This window comes from Oreochromis niloticus, linkage group LG22, assembly GCF_001858045.2.
Source record: "Oreochromis niloticus isolate F11D_XX linkage group LG22, O_niloticus_UMD_NMBU, whole genome shotgun sequence".
Classification (NCBI taxonomy): Eukaryota; Metazoa; Chordata; class Actinopteri; order Cichliformes; family Cichlidae; genus Oreochromis; species Oreochromis niloticus.
The window spans coordinates 13,132,968-13,150,210 of record NC_031985.2 but is presented as its reverse complement, the minus strand read 5'-3'; the positions used below and the strand labels follow the sequence as shown (position 1 = coordinate 13,150,210).

The 17,243-nt window shown below is 41.7% G+C and overlaps 1 protein-coding gene across 2 annotated transcripts; it reads left to right on the top strand.

The window, feature by feature from the left end:
* The first annotated feature begins 245 nt into the window (after positions 1 to 245).
* si:ch211-195b13.1 (STKc_SGK domain-containing protein) lies at positions 246 to 15,787 on the top strand. Of its 2 annotated transcripts, none has more exons than XM_005452785.4 (13): positions 246 to 688; positions 10,356 to 10,431; positions 11,211 to 11,286; positions 11,380 to 11,420; positions 11,518 to 11,575; positions 11,680 to 11,763; positions 11,853 to 11,984; positions 12,073 to 12,185; positions 12,281 to 12,404; positions 12,517 to 12,612; positions 12,702 to 12,857; positions 13,349 to 13,438; positions 13,841 to 15,787. In XM_005452785.4, exons 1-13 carry the CDS (start codon positions 661 to 663, stop codon positions 14,003 to 14,005), a joined length of 1,239 nt encoding a protein of 412 aa, XP_005452842.1. In that variant the 5' UTR covers positions 246 to 660; the 3' UTR covers positions 14,006 to 15,787. The 2 variants fall into 2 exon arrangements, with proteins under 2 accessions (XP_005452842.1, XP_003447239.1); XM_003447191.4 differs by lacking the exon at positions 246 to 688 and adding an exon at positions 9,550 to 9,801.
* Positions 15,788 to 17,243: the final 1,456 nt, after the last annotated feature.

Here is a 17,243-nt window from a genome sequence, read left to right as displayed (position 1 = left end):
TAACAAAACAATCGTGGCTGTCAGTGTGACTAACCAGGTCTTTTTATCCCCCAAAATCCTGAGAGGCAGTAAGTGACAGAGGCAGAGGAGGCTGATGGGGAGGGAATACATCACTCCTGCAGTGGTGGCCAATTAAAAGCAAGTTTAAACCCCTCTCTGTCCTCGCTCTGTATTCCTCAGGTGGTTCCCATGTCATGGAGACTGGTTTCCCCTCCGGTGGGACTCCCGTGCTCACGGGAGCTGTAACCAGACACCTGCCTTTGTGTTGTTCGATGCTCTTCAGGTAGATAAAAGAACAGTCGAGGGTGGAGGAGGTGAGGTTAGAGTTGGGGATGTGTGTAGAGGGAGAGGAAAGGAAGGTGCGTCACAGATCTTTGGTTACAGCTGTTTGCAGGCTGTGCGATAAGAGGAAGAAACAGCACAAGAGGCAGAGAGAAGAGGGAAGTGCAGCGCTGAAAGTTATTTGTCTGTGAATCAATGACTTTTGTGAGCACAGCTGCAGTGGGAGCCGTTGAAAAGTAGACAGATACGGAGAGGGAGGAATATTTACAGGAGCACTGCATCTCTCTCAATCACCTGGACGCTCTGCAGCAGACAGACAGCCATTCATCAGAGACTCTCTGTGCCTGATATCAAATCTAATCAAACACTTAGGAGGACATGAAGACCGGCAAGAAATCCTTCATAGGTAGGTGCTCCTTTAATTCACTGTCTCAGAGTATCTGGGGAAAAATGTGCAGTCTCTCAGCAGCACAGCAGAGAGAGGGGGGGGATGCACCATGAGACAAGCAACTTTTACAGCTCAGTCATCTAAATACTGTCCTCCCTGCTTTTTCAATCACCGTTTTATCCTTTTGACTCCGTCCATCTCTGCTCCTTTTGCATTCCCTCGGCGTGCTTTGACGTCACCATCTCCAGTTACATAAGAAATTAGATGAAAAATTCAAAGACACTGTATTGCACTCTTCTGTATAACTTCTCACATTATCTGGTTTATTTTCACGATGCCCACATCGGAGTCTCTCACCTTCTCTCTGCAACAGCCGTACATCTCATCTCATTTGTCACCTGAGAGGATAAAAGCTGCTGCTGGGCCTTGGTTTTGTAACTCGGACTAAGGATCAGATGATTCAGGTGTTCTGTGATAGCCTGAAAAACAGTTTGGGGCCCACACTGCTATTAAACCTTAAAGGGATAAGAAAATAGACCCTTTTTCCCCCTAAGAGTTGGATGTAATGTAAGAAGCTGCAAGCGGCAGATGGTTAGTTTAGTTTAGCATAAAGACTAAAAAATAGAGGAGACAGAAGGCCTCTGGCAAAAGGTAATGAAATCTTCCTGTAAGCACCTCTAAAGCTCCCTCAATAACACACTACATTTCTCTGTTTAATCTACGCAAAAGCAAACTATAAAAATGTAAGTTATGATCTCACAGCATGCAGAAAACCTCAACTTGTTGCTTATCAGCTACAGACAAGAGACACGAAATTCACAACTATGACATCAATATCATCAAAAAAATATATAGTCCAGGAAATCCCCCTTTGGTTTTTGTTCAAGCTAAACAAATGAGATGTATTGTGTTAACAGGTGTGCTTCAAAGCTGCTGTTAGGCACCATTTGTTACATCTGGAAAGAACCTAGCAGGACAAAATATTGAATACAGAAATTTTCTCAAAGCTTCCATTGTCATAAAATCTGGATGTTCCAGATGTGACCAAAAACTCCCTAAAAATGGTCCCTATAAGAGACTGAAACTCTACCTGACAGAAATGTGGCTGTTGTGTACTGACACATAACTTCTAGCGTTCGTCTGACACTTGGATTGCTATCTGGGAGTCCGGTTGTGACCACTTGTGGTCAAATTTACCATTTTACTGCAGATCTGAAAATGAAGAGCAAACATGAAATTCTGTGTCAAACTGATCCAACCTTCATGTTGTGGATCGGAGCTGGGAATCAGACTACGACCATCAGTTTTCAAACAAAGAATCCACAGTGTCCAATCCAGAGGAAGAAGAAGGTGTAACGGGTCGGGAGTGTGACCGGGAGGATGCTCGTTGTTTTCTTAAACATTCAAACGATCGTGCAGCATAATTTGTCTCGTGGGGTCAGACGGGCAGCTTTGAGTTGTAGTGCAGTGTGTCATTGTGCCACGGCACACGGTTTCTTTAGTCATAGAAACACAACCAGTTACTACCGGGCTCTCTGTGACTTTGTCATCGTCTTCAGAAAGGTTTGTTGTTTGGACAAAGTGAAGGGGTCACATATTAGATTAATGCTATTCTCACTACTTCAAATGGCATTTTAAAGCAGCGTGGTGCAAACTTTTTAATAGTGCTGTGAAAACCATTTTCAAACCCAGACACTAAATTTTACTTCCCTCTTTGTGGTTTCGATCATCTCAGTGAGAATGTGTTTGATTTAAAGGCATCTTCAGGAGCCTTAGAGCAGACTGGATTGAGCTTAAAGCAGCTCTTAGGTAACTGAAAATTGTTCTGTTGAATAAATAAAACCAATTGAGCTTCACTTTGCCTACATGCAAGTCGATCTGGAAAGTCCTTTAATGTCAGCTGCTCAGTAAATTGGTAAAGCAAACATATCATGCAGTCACACAGACACTGTTTTCAGATTATCCATGTCCTGGCACCGGTTCAAACGCCTGACGCTGACCAACGTCACCATCTAAATCACTTCACTCACTTAATTAATTGCTTTGGTTTCGATCGCGCATTCGATTGATTTCCACCAGATATCTTCCAAATGAATAACTGACCTCATGAGAGTCACAGTGGACTTACAAAACCATAAACCACTGATCATAAACCGGACCAAATGAATACCACAGCCGTGAGTAAGCTTTATTTGCTTCTGGGGTATCCTAGAGACGTTACCCATCACTGGCCAAACTGAGCTGAGAGCTTCTTGTAAAAACGTGGCTGCTTTTTATATAGTATGTTTCATATTATTATGATCCAGGGCAAAACAGAGAAAAGGGAACTGCGTACAGTAACGGAAGTCACCACCGACCACTGATTCATGATGTTTGGCTCACACAGATGCTGCAGTTAGTGAATGACAGTCTGGTGGTCTGAATGAAAATGGCTCCTGGGTCTTTATTTCTGTCTGCTTCCTTTTTTCTTTCTAAATTGTGTTTCTAACATGTGAGAAAACACATGTTAGAAGAGAGAACATAATGAAAAAACTCTTTCTGCTATCATTATAGTAATTACAGCAATAACCGCAGTCACATTATGAAAATTAATAGAGGCTTTGCAGCTCCAAATAGGCTGGATCTTCCCACTTGCTTGGCAGGAAATTAAAGTAATGTATTATGGAACAGTTTGTGTGTCTGAGTCATCGCAAAAGAGAGCAAACATTTCTCTTTTTTAACTGATGAAGCAGGCGCATGAGCAGCCATCTAATCCCCCATGGAGGGTAGAAAAATAAAAAACACTTCTCATCTACTGCCCGGGAATTCAAACGCGAAACAAAGAGCGAGTAATTCTAACTCCGGATTCATCAGCCAAAATCTGCTCCCACTCGCAGGGGCCTGGGGGCTGCACTGCGACGCAGTCGGGCTCGACCGCCACCTCCGGTCTGCCTCTCTGCGGGTCTCTGTATGAGTAATACTAGGTGCCAGAATGATGCAGATGACACATTAAAACAGAAAAGAGGAACTGGAGGAGGAGATAGAGGAGATTTAAGCAGAGATCTGTTTTCAACTGAGTGCCAAGGCTGCCATGACTGCGTGGGTGTGAATAACACAAGGCCATGATTGCTCCTCAGAGCTGGTCAGCGATTGTAATTTGGGTTCTCCATCCTCATTAGCCTTCCTGCCAGCCCTATGGGTGGTCACCAAGGACCTGCTTGCCTCTATGACTCATTCATCCACCTTCTGCTGCCTCCTACCCACTACACTGGTAGTAAGCAGCCAGCCGAGAGTCCAGGTTGAACCTTACTATTATATTTGAAGCACTGAAATATATTTGTAATGATTTTCTGGACTGATTGATGTTTGTTTGCTTGTTTGGCTCAGGCAACATTTCAAAAATTCAGAGATTTATTCACAATCATAGAAAAATAAGGAAACAAGAAAATGTTCCCAATTTCGAGGCTCAAATGTACTGCAATTTACATGTGGATGGAAAATATCCAATGTTTTTTGGTGGTTTAAATCTTCTTTAAAGGACATGAAAATATGCTCAGAAAGAGCACTCACAAAGATTTATTTAGTTTAGAAGCTCTGAGGTCTTGAATTGTGAGTCAGATGTAACTGTGAGAGTGAAACAAGGACTCTCTGAGTTACCCTTTGTTCTATTAGCGTCTCGAACTCCAAGCCTGTCTCGGGTTCACTTCCTTTTTGATTATTTTAACTACTCATCTGTCAGCATACAGAAAACTACACACAGTTTCTCCTTTATCCATAAAACTCCATGAAGCTCTCATCTAATGTCAAATTTCTAACTTTTTAGCTTTGTTCGACTTCAGTTCTTACAGTCCTGCTCTTATTTCTGAAATAACTGGACTAAGTGTGTCCCCTGAACTCATCGATACTCACACCTCCTTTGATTTTCTGAGATGTTTAATCTGAATATATTTAACTTTACAGAAGCTGTTTGCAAGTACTTTATTTTGAGACCTCAGCACAAGCTAAAATACTGTGATCCAGATTATTCAACACAATTGGATATGAACTTAAAAGTCTTTTCATGCATTTAAGGAACTCAACAATGTCTTCTTAGTTCTAAGGAGGGTTTTTGACTGTAAAGTCCATTTTGCAAGAACAATAGCCCATCCCTGCTGACCTACTATCAACATGGGAAGTCTGTAGATGGAGGTGAATAGGTCTCCTTGGCAACACCAAACTTTGTGTCTTGTGTGACCTGTATGATAGCCTCTGCAAGTGCACTGGATGAGAGCGCTTGAGCAATGCGGAGACAAAGGCAACCATTATAATCCTTCAGCTACAGAAAGCTTGAGTTTTCATTCCTCATGATCTTATTGACTGAAGGCTCTCTTTTAGTCTTCTTGGCTGCAACTAAACTAAACAGTGATTATGAGCTTTTAGAGGCGGGGCAAAAGTGCACCACTGTTTACAATAGGAGAAAAAACTAAGAAAATGCAAAAGAATATTCATCTTATCACAATTTCATCAGCAAGGACCACAAACTCAAACACAATTACACAACATTTTTGGATAGAAGATGACGGGTGGATGGCCAGCACCAACCTAGGCCTCACCGAGAATCGGTGGTGGCTCAGAGGTCAGGTAGGTGCCAGTAAGAGAGAGTGACAAAGTGAGAGAGAGGGAGGGTTGGGCTGGGAATGAGAACATACAGATTTGTGGGGCAGGAAGGATTTTGCAGACTTATGACTGGAAACGGAGCGTATGAAGTTCCTGTGAATTACCTCCATTATTTGTGGTTTTCTGGAAGTGAAAATCATCAAATTAAGTTAAAACTCAATTAACCTTCCAGCCCTGATCTCTGGAAAGTCAGCTGAATGACACAGAGGAGCACCACACCAGATACGGGCCTGAATGGTTATCTCACTCAAAATAACTTTCTCACATGCAGCACCTTTAAGATATTACACTTTTTATCTCTTTGCGAAGCACTAAGAATGGAGTTCAATAAGGTTATGCTCGAAGTCATGTTTTATTTAGTTACCTTCGTTCAAGTAACTTTAAATGAGTTTCGGTTACTACTCGGCCTCTACCCTAAAGATCTGGTTTCATTTTGTCCCATGTGAGGCTCAAACTGGGGCAGGTGTTTGATGCAGCGCACAAGCCAACTTGGCATCCTCAGGGGTGACAAAAGCAGTACCACGCTGAGGCTGGGAAGTTATCGTCGATGCCACCCCGTGAGAGCTGGAAAGCCTTTTAGTGGAACGGCTGGCAGGTGCCTCACACGACTGCATGTCAGCGAGTGGAAATTTTGCCCGTCTGCTCAGCATCAATCACACGATTGGACAGAGTGATGGAAAGCAGGGCAGCCTGTGTGAAAGTGCTAAATAAAACCTGATTAATCTGTCATGTGACAGAAGGCAACGCTGGTGGAGAGACAGAAAGAAACTCAGTCATATGAATCCTTGCAGAGAGATGATGAAATAATATACTTGAATAATTCACAGAAAGACTACACGAGGGGAGGGGAACCCCATCATTCCAAGCCAGGGAGAGGTGTTGGTGTCCCGTAATCGGATCCACTGTGTTTCTGTGTGTAAACAGAACCGAAGCTGAGCTGTGTGTGTTTGCTTAGGTAGCCATCCAGGATTTGATCTGTCATACTGCCAGCTGGCTCTGAGCTACTTTCTATTTGGGCCCCTTCAAATAAAGCACCCCACTTCCCTTTTCTCTTAATACATGAACTGGTCCTGAGGAGTCTCACTTCCTTTAAATGGTGCATGACTGTCACATTGTCAAAAGGGACATAAACAGAGGAGTTTCCCACTGACACATCTCAGCTGAATGAATCCTAATCTTACCAAAACAGATGTTTATCACAGCTGAGGGGAAGTAAGCGCTTACAGTCTTAAAGTGAAGTACAAGTATCTGGCCAGCAGCCTAAAAAGTGAACAGTTAATCAACAGAAAATTTTAAATTCTGATCATAAAATCATAGTTTTAGTCAATTTTCTGTGAATATGCTGTTCAAAACTGAAAGCTTGATGGTTTAGTTTGTTATTTTTTTGATAATAAAAAACCCAAATGGTCCACTTGGACTGCAGGAAATTGAAAAAGGATACTTAATCAGTATTTTCTAATAAATACTAATTTGCAGATTAACCTGTGAGAGCTAACACATCTCAGGGTTATTTCATTTGGTAAGAGAAAGGGATGTTTTTGGTGTTAACAGCAATGATTAGTTCAAAAGCCACGAATTATATTCTGATTGGATCCAAGGTTCGCATGCTTGACTACCGTTGATGATGACTTACATCTCGTGGTGTTAATCAGTACCAGAGTGTAAACTACTCCTCACGATAGAAATGTCACTCAAGTAGAAGTAAAGTCATTTTTACACATGAACACAACAGGAGATGGCCTCATCAGACACGTTCACAGTACTGAAAATACTCAGTGCGGTTTAGTTAGGGGCTTCCTGCACACATTACACCCACTCACATACTGTGAATTCACTGCACAATTACGCTCTTTACTCTCACATGGGTGCAATCGGACGTCACACAGACTTTGCAGTGGCAGGTTAAAAACAACAACGTTTAATGTCCGCCTCAGCTATGCATTTCCATTCGAAGCCCGGAGCTACAGTGCACATTTGCATTTTTCTGTATGACTTTATCAGTCTCTCACATTGTTGTGGAGAAATTTTAGCCCACTCTACTTCAGCTCATTGAGGTCAGCAGGCATTCATTTATGCACAGCTCCCACTGCAGCACTTCAGTCAGATTCAGGTCTGGACTTTGACGGGATCATTGCATCACGTTGAGTCTTTTCTTTTTCAGTAATTTTGTTTTGATTTTCTGCTGTGCTTAGGACCTTTGTCTAGTTGCATCATCCAATTTCATCCGTGTTTCAATTGACAGACAGATGGCCTCAAGAATACTTTGGTATTCCAAGGAGTTTGTGGTCAACTGGATGAATGGAAGGTTCCCAAGTCCTGTGGCTTTAAAACAAGTCCAAATCATCACCCCTCCACCGCCATACTCCACAGCTTGTATGAGGTGTTTTGTTTTCACCAAATATGGTTCTGTGCATTAGTGCCTTACATCTCCACTTTGATCTTGTCTGACCAAAGGACATTGTTCTGAAAGTCTCATTCAGATGCAGCTTTGCAAACGTAAGCCCTGCTGCCATGTTCTTCCTCGAGAGATGTTCTCCCGGCAACCCTTCCAAACAAGCCACACTTGTTCAGTCTTTTTCTAATTGTGCTGTGAAGAACTTTGACATTTAACATGTTAACTGAGGACTTGTTTTTCCCTACAATTTCTCTGAGCATTGCACAGTCTGACCTTGGGGTGAATTTGCTGAGACTTCCCTCTCCTGGGACGATTGTGGCGTTGTGTTAGGATGCCTGAAACTCAAAACCACCAAAATAAAAAAATTGCTCAAACTAGATGATGATCCATTGATTAGCAGCACCTTGCTCCTACCCAACCTCCTAAATAGTATGTCAAGTCATAAGAGTGTACTTATGAATAATATTGTTCTATTATAATATTAAATGGTATCCTTCAGTTTCATTGGTAGTCTCTTCAGTCACTTACCTCAAAGTTGAGAAATGTTTAACCCAAGTTATTTTTCTTATGAGCTTCTGAATCTTTTTTTCTGTGGTCTCTGGTCATCACACCACTGCTAGTACTTTCCTGTATTGAATATTCTTGTATAAACCCGAGAAACTGAGAAAAAATGTGCTTTTTAAAGAATATTTTTTCTTGAAAATCCAGTAAAATGGTCACAGTGGCTTGAATATCAGCTGCAAAGCATATTTTCTATGCAAAATATGAATCAGTTATTCTGTGAAATAAGTATGGTGATGAATAAATGCAGAGGGGCTAGAAAGAAGTGCCTCTCATATGCGTTTGAATAAATGCTGTTTTGCACTGCCACATCATTGCTATCACTCAGTGAGAGATTAAATAACACTTTGAATCAGCAGATACCTATTAACGTCAACACTTCCTGGAACATTTGCATGCACTCACCTTCCTTGCTGGGCAGTGTACACCCATCTGCATTATGGCACGGTTATGTAACTTATATAACAGGGTTAGTGGACCACATCTGTGACAGCTGGACCCATCACTGCGTAAGCTCAGATGAGCATGATGTCAAATGTTATTTCTCTGAATTTATATAATTATCGTGCTAAGTCACCTGCATAACCCTAACCTTGTGTGTGTGCCGTGCGCAAGGTCGTGGCTACGCTTTTCACTTGGAGTGAATTACTTAGAACGAAGAGGCAGGGAGATTTCTGGAAACTTCTTTGCTTTAAATAGAGGAATGTCTGCAGAGCATGCAGTATTTTTCCTCCTTTTTTTCCCTGTGCACTTTATGGCTTTATGACCTTTTTGTGGGTTATTGGGATCAGGCACTGCAGCTGTTGCAGGCTGAGGGTGAAATGCAGCAGTCGTGACATACATTTCTGCATACCCTCAGAAGATGAAAGCGTTGCAGCAGGGGGAAAAAACGGGAGCTGCTGCCACATGATTTAACAAGACCATTCCTGGGATTGCACTTCTTCCTCTCCTTCTCCATAATAACTGGCGATAATCCCTTTTGTGCCTGTGGTGCTAACAGCCAGTTTGGAGATTTTCCATTGAGAGAAAACAAGGAGGGGGGTGGGGGGGTTGGAGGAGGAGGTGCTGGTGGTGGGAGTGTGGTAGGGGGTGCTTTCACCCACCTCCTCCTCTTCCTCCTCGTCCTATGCGGTGAGCTCTCTCGTCATTCCCCCACCTCGCCTCCTGCAGGCAGAATATGGCTGCAGCGGAATCCCGTGACGTCACGAGACTGTTGCCGTGGATACGACGGTGACGAAAACGGGGCGTCACCTCCTGATACCACGTGGTCCCCCTATAAGCTACATTGGCTGGCTCGAGCGGCGGCAGTTCAGAGCGGAGCGCGGACGATTGGAGTTCAGTTTACGCGTTTGATGCCACATAAAAAACCAACGATAGCTAACGGTTAGAGGACCAGGACCACAGAGGAAATATCACTGCATCTTTTTGCTTCATATTTTTGAACTTTTGGATATTTATTTATCGCTGAACATGGCCGTGACTGAAGCTGGATGTGATCTAACTTACTGCAAAATGAGGGGAATTGTAGCCGTTCTCACTGGTGAGCCTAAAAAAATTACACTTTTATTTACAACGCTACCCGAATATTCATCACTAAATCAAGCTGTAAATTGCAACAAATTAGGCCTGTCTTTTAAATTATTTTTAGTAAAAAAAAATCTGATATAAATAAATAAACAAATTACAAAGAGTGTTTTTATTTATTTTGTTCTGCATTTAAATGGTAGAAAATTCAAACCTGGACATAGACGATAGCTGTGTGGAAATCTGAATAAATATGTCAAATCGGGTTATTTGTGTTGTAATAAGGATTTGTGATGGAAAATGCTTTGTTGGCTGCCACTGTTGGTATCTGAATGAATGACCCAAGTGGTTGCATAACCTATAAGCCCGCGGCATAAGAGGTCTATACACACTACACGCAAGCCTACACTGGAAATGCGACATTTAAAACTCACAAATTGCGGATTAGGACTCAAACACAGATTTTTTTTTCTCTCTAATTAGAGAGAAGTGTTTGGATCACGATTCAGCCTGTGTGTGTTTGATTGTTTGTGTCATACTAACATAAAGGGGTTCCCTCTTTTTCTGCAGCTTTCATCAAGGAGAGAAAAATGGGTCTGAATGACTTCATCCAGAAGCTGGTGTCTACTCCACATATCTGCCAACAGTGAGTATTCATATTTACAAATAAAATTTAAAAAAAAATAGAGATGGTTGGAAGTGTAAGATTTTGGATTGGAAAATTGACCTTTAAGTGAGGGCACAAAGAGCATCTCTCTTGGCTCCAGTTACTTCCTGGATTTCAGAGCTTCTAGTGTTTATTTCTGACTGCTATCCCATTCATGATTAGTGTGCACAGGTCCCAACCAATCCAATCAGCCACCTGGGTTTAGCAGGACATTCTGTTAAAAGCATAATCTGGGTCCAAGAAGCCAGGTTAAGAATAGTTCTTTCATGACAGGCTTGCTAACAATCTCACCACTGCATAATCACCTCTCAAGCAAATCCCCTGTGTTCCCTTGACAAGGATAAACCTGTAATTCAATTATTACATGATACATGGCTTGGCCCGTGACACAGGTCAGAGTGGGGTGGGGTGGGAAAAAGACAAAAAAAACCTCAGGTGTTGCATCTGACCTCTCCAGATGCTCCAGGAGGGCATCTGAGCTGGACCCCTGAGTCCTGCAGAGCAGGCTGAACCCTGTCTTTGCGGATCAGCAGCTTAAGGTTTTCTCAGACAGGTTGAGCTTTGACAAGCCTTGGTGAACTTGACCTGTCTGGAAGTTTCAGACAGTCATTGGAGTCGCACCCACGCAGAGGACATCCATTCAGCTTCTCAGTTTCAGAAACCTCTTAAGAAATCTCAAATCCAATCATCTGTGCTGAACAAAAAATAGGTGAAGTCAAAATCCTCCGTATGAATGAGTCTTTGTTCTCTGTTTTCAGTGTCGAAGTTAACAACTTCCTGAAGATTGATGAGAATCAGAACGAGGAGGTTGAAAATGAACTTCCTGATAGTGATGTAAGCAGAAACTGTTTACTTCCATCACAGTCTGACTCATTTTATCTGTAAAATGTGGCACCATTGTGATCTTCCCCGTGTTGTCTCTTTCAGATGTGCCTAAATTCTCAAAGTTCACTGGCTGAAGACACTCAGTAAGTATACTTCAAAGAAATCTCTATGCCACAATTTTGACAAACATAAATGAAAACAAATTATAAATGAAATTTTCTATCTTTTTCTCTTCTTTAGGATCAAGCCCTGTGATTTTGACTACCTTAAAATCATTGGAAAAGGCAGCTTTGGAAAGGTGAGTCTGTCCTTGCGTGCAGCCTTTTATGTAACTGCTCTCCTGCACACTTATAGGTCATCTCTGCGACTACATTACTAATGCAAATGTTTGATGGCAAACAGGTTTTACTGGCTCGGCACAAGGAGACCACCAAGTACTACGCTGTCAAAGTGTTACAGAAGAAAATCATCCTGAAGAAGAAAGAGGTAGGACCCCTCCTCTATCTATTTTCTCTCTGCTGGTAATGTGAAATGCAATGAAAACGGCATGTTATAATCCATCTTCTCTCCTCCAGCAAAAGCATATCATGGCTGAGCGCAGTGTGCTGATGAAGAACATCAAGCATCCCTTCCTGGTGGGGCTGCACTACTCCTTCCAGACTACTGACAAGCTGTACTTTGTGCTGGACTACGTCAACGGTGGAGAGGTAAGCCACAGTCCGGCAGAATGAGGACAGAATATTTAACCTTGTTTGAAACAGATGCTGACAGATGTTTGCCTTTTTTCTACTCCAGCTGTTCTACCATCTCCAGAGAGAGAGAATCTTCCTGGAGCCCAGAGCCAGGTTCTACGCTGCTGAAATTGCAAGTGCACTTGGCTACCTCCACTCTCTGCATATAGTGTACAGGTAAAGAGTGATGCCACAGCTCCCCCTAGTGGACATCTGTAAACCTTTGCCCTGATGCATTTAGAGTAACAATTTCTTTGTCTTGTTTTTGACAGGGACCTGAAGCCAGAGAACATCCTGCTAGACTCACAGGGCCACATTGTCCTAACAGACTTTGGCCTCTGCAAAGAAGGCCTTGAGCCCAACGGTACCACGACAACCTTCTGCGGGACGCCTGAGGTACAAGATACATCTTTAGACATTTGTTCATCATCAGTAGGAACTCAGCAAGACTTCTGAGGAATAATGTTGGACTTCATGCATTCATGTTTTCTCTCTGTTTTTCTCGCAGTATTTGGCTCCTGAGGTTCTCCAGAAGCAGGCGTATGACCGCACTGTCGACTGGTGGTGCCTGGGATCGGTGCTCTATGAAATGCTCTATGGACTTGTAAGTGAAAACTGGTGACTTTATGCCTTTTTAAATCTCCTGATTGTTTATACAAGATTAACACAACTCCTTTCTTTTCTTTGAAACAGCCCCCATTCTACAGTCGCAACACGGCTGAGATGTACAATAACATCTTGCACAAGGCTCCGGTGCTCAAGCCCAACGTGTCGAATGCAGGCAGGGACCTGCTCGAGGGGCTTTTGCAGAAGGACCGCACCAAGAGGCTGGGAGGAAAGGATGACTTTGTAAGTGCACACATGGCATAGAGCCCTGATTCCCAGAATGTGGGCTGCAGTCCCCTAGTGGCCTTTGCAAGTACTGCAACTGGGCTGCAAGAAGTCACCTGCTGTAAATTAAAACCATTAATCTTCAACAGTATAATTTAGTATAAAGTTGCAGTTAAGGGTTTGTATTTTTGAAAGAAATAGACCAAGTCAAACAAAGGGTTGGAATTAAAATAATTACACAATCATTGCTAATTTTCTGACCTACTTTTGAACCTGAACTCGTCCAAAATTAAACAAAGAAAGCAGAAAAACAAGGAAATACTTGATCTTAGGCTTGCGTGATGATCGAAGCTGTGATTAAAGTTTTGGGTGGTCCAAAAAGGATTTTCACATATTGAAATGTGCCACAGACCTCTCAAGTTTGTGAATGGCTAACACACAGGACTGTAACAGATCGTGACACTTGGTTTCCATCACTGTGCTCATCCAGTTTCTCTTTTTCCCTTCAGCTTGAACTGAAGTGCCATTCGTTCTTCTCTCCAATCAACTGGGAGGACCTGATGGCCAAGAAGATCACACCTCCATTTGTTCCATCAGTGGTATGTATTACTCATTATAATTTAATCAGAATGATTTGTTGTCCCAGAACACGGCTATCACAGTATCACTTTCATGTTTCACTTCACGATTATAGCGAACTACATTAATATGATGTTAATGCAATATTAATTGGAAGTGCATGAGAGGCTTTAACCATAACTGTACAAAAGCATATAAAAAGAACAGTTACACAATATTTACAATATTATTACATCTGCTTTATTGAAATCTGCTAGAAATCCAAAGCCTTTTTGTTAATGAAATAGTCAGAAATAGAATGAAACTCATAGATCTAGTGAATGTGGACATTGTGCTTATGCCATGAAACACCCTGATATCAGTGGCAAATTCATTATTATACATGCAATTTTTCTAACATCTTCCCCATCTTTGTTTTACAGTCTGGTCCCACAGACCTGCGACACTTTGACCCCGAGTTCACCCACCTGCCAGTGTCCTCCTCTCTTTGCACAGACACGCTGACTGTGACCAGCAGCGTCAAGGAAGCAGCCGGAGCCTTTCCCGGCTTCTCTTACGGGCCTCCGGCCGAACTCTCCTTCATGTGATCGCCAACATTTCTTCCCGTCTGTCCTGAGAATGAACAGGAAGCAGGACAAAAGCTCCAGACTGAGTGTTGCTTTGACACATGGACCAAACTGGAGCGGCTTGTCTAGGAGGACGTTATAAGAGGATCTAACTGACAAGAGCGTTGAGGGATGAGGGTCAGATCTTGAGTTAGCTTGTGCATGACCAGTGTACAGATGGAGGACTCTCATGTTACAACACCGCCGGCCCTACAGACTTCTGCCTCAACCATCAAACTGCAATACATATGTGCCAAGTATGGATGCACGTCGTGGCCCTAAAACATCTCTGATGGCTCCGGTGAAGTGACATGAAGAGAAGTGCCTGAAGTTCAAAAGGCAGTTTGGACGGCAACAGCAGAGCCAGCTTTATCGAAAAAAACAAAAACATCGAGGCAGTTTCTTTTGTTTGGACTTTTGACGAGAACGCTAGCCGTTTAAAGGTGATGCCTTCATTTCATTTCTACATTTGTCCAAGCTCTGTGTTTTTCTTAATGTTCACACTGTGTTTTGTCTTCATGTGAATGCTCAATTGCACTCGAGGAAACAAGGGTCACGAAAAGTGAAGCTTATTTTGCTTGAAGCATCAGCAACTTTGGATTAGACAGCTGTATATCTCTTATTTAGCTTCATATCTTTGCTCTGAACAAAAAAGAAACGACAGTATCTCGATATTACGCACCTGCTAGTAATTCTTGGACCAAACAGACTCATTAAGACTTTATTTTTGACCCGTTTGTCCTCATGAACTGAACTTTTATTGTACTGTGTAGAAAAAGAAAAGAAGTTACATATATTTTATTAACCACAAACATTCACTGTTTACTAGATTATAAATTTCTAAATGTCGATTAGCGTATCAAAATATCCAAGTAGATTTATTTCATCCATAGCAATATAATTTATTTTTGGGTTTTCAATTCCTTGTCATCTTCATCTGGCGACCACATTAGTTTATATCTGCTGTTTGCAAACTTTACAAAGGACTAAGGAAGAGTTCAACCAGCAATAACAGCCCCACATCAATGATAGCACATGGATACTGTATATCAATCCTATTTTAACTTAAAAGTGATTGCTGTTTTATTGCAAACACTCCAGACAAACTCTACAGTCTATGATCACAAATGTCTGTGTATTTATGCATCATGTAGAGAAGAACTGTGAATGTCTTGTGCCTGTCCAAGGCGGCCTGATCCGTGTATAACGTATGTACATATCTCTTGCCCCTAAACCCGTTCGTCCCTTTTTTCAAGCTTTTTCAAGCTTAATGGTGAGGAACCCGCTGGGTGGAGTAGGCACTGGCGTTGTTGAGCCTCGGGCCTCCTGCGTAAGATGGTTCTGGAAAGTGCAATAAAATATTGTTAACACGGAAAGAATAATTAAATATTTTATCTCTTTTTATCAAAAGTGTAAGGCAACTTTATGCTCTGATAGTCATTATTAAGAGAGGCTTGTCACTTGAGCACGGATTACTCATGATATCTTTACTCCATTTTTAAATCTCCATATTTCAGGTTTCTCCATCCCCAGAAAAGAATTTTAAAGCCTGCTGAAAATAATAATACTAAAAAAACAAGGCAGCACACAGTTCTAGATCATTTTCTTCCATATTTGGAAGCATTAAGTTTCTGTTTTGTATTTTTTATGTATATTTATTTTCATGCCACTGCTACTGTACAAACAAGACTATTTACATGATCAACTGAAAAAAACTGAAGTGTAATCTGTGTCAGAAATGGCAAATAAAGTCTCTAAATCTGAGTCTCGTCTACTGATAATTTTGTTTGTATTAATGACCTAAATCTACAAAGTAATTATTAACTGAAGCTTGCAAATGATTGCATGCTGCAGGTATCTTTGCTAGAAAGACAGAGGTTAAAGTTTACAGCAAATCTTCCAGATGTATTTATATTTTATTATTATGAAATTGTGGAAGCTAAATGAATATTTTTTCTACATACTGACAGTTTTTACTTTAGCTCCTTTTTAATTCAGTTGTGCTGTGATGATATAAACAGGTTGTGGATAGCAGCAGGTGAACAGGTATCTCTTCCTTACATTTAAACTATGTCAGCAGGTGTTCTGATGAAGGAAAAATACTCAAGCCCCATTTCCTCCAGTTTGCTTCACAGGCAAATTGATCGTTGGAAACACCATCAATGGCTAAACAGGTCAGCAGCTGGCCAGACACACCTTTTTATTTACCCTGAGCCATGGGGTCATGGGTTGAGTTTAACCTTTCCACCTGAGTGCTTTTAGCTTTTTCCCAAAGGAGAATCACAAGAATTTTGACAAAAGTATTTCCAGGCTTTCTAATCAGTTTTTAAATGAGGGGCATAATTTCCTCAAGAAGAGAAAAGACTCAGATTGATCAGATGGCCAGAAATTAGAGAAAAATAGACTTCTTTCGGCTGCTCCCCTCCCTCACCACCTCCTCCTCTGAGGTGCCTGGAGCTCCATGTTCAGCGTATCCACTTTCCCTCCTCTGCACATGTCCGTCTCAACCGAACCTGTCTCCAAACCTCTCAACCTGAGCTTTCCCTCTCCTTTCATTCCTCTTCTCTCCAGACTCTCTTCCACCTACTAACTACTCTCACTACAGATCACATTACACAATTATATACTGTTCACTCACTCTTAACCCTAGAACACTATCGCTATAAATAGTAACACAATCACTAATGCCGGGTGATTTTTACCCGATATAATATAACCAATAAAAAGTAATCAAATATATCAAAATATGACAACACATGACAAATTAGAGTGGTCTTCTTTTACTTTCAACTGTGCCATGTCTAACAAAATGAAAAAAAAAAACCCCTCCTAAAACAAAATAATGACTCTGGAAAGCTGGTCTTTGGTCCACCCATTCCTGGGAAATTTGAGACTTCCCTGGTGAAGGCACAGGCTCCTCGACACGCAAACAGCTGCAGGAGAGAGAAATCATGTAAATGTATTTGCTCGGGTGTAAATCACCCAGCGATAGTGTTCTAGGGTTAAGTGCATAGTCATATATATTTCCACTCTAAGGCAACTAACAGTGCTTTTCATTGTTCAGTTGGTTACTTGAGGTATGAGAAGACATTAAAAAGGATTTTAAAAAATGTGCAGGTGGCAACTAAACATGAAATAAAATAAAATAAAGACATTTTAATGAGAAAATAGATAAACTAGAACACTACTGTAAGGTCTGGGCTTCTCTGCTTAGGCTGCT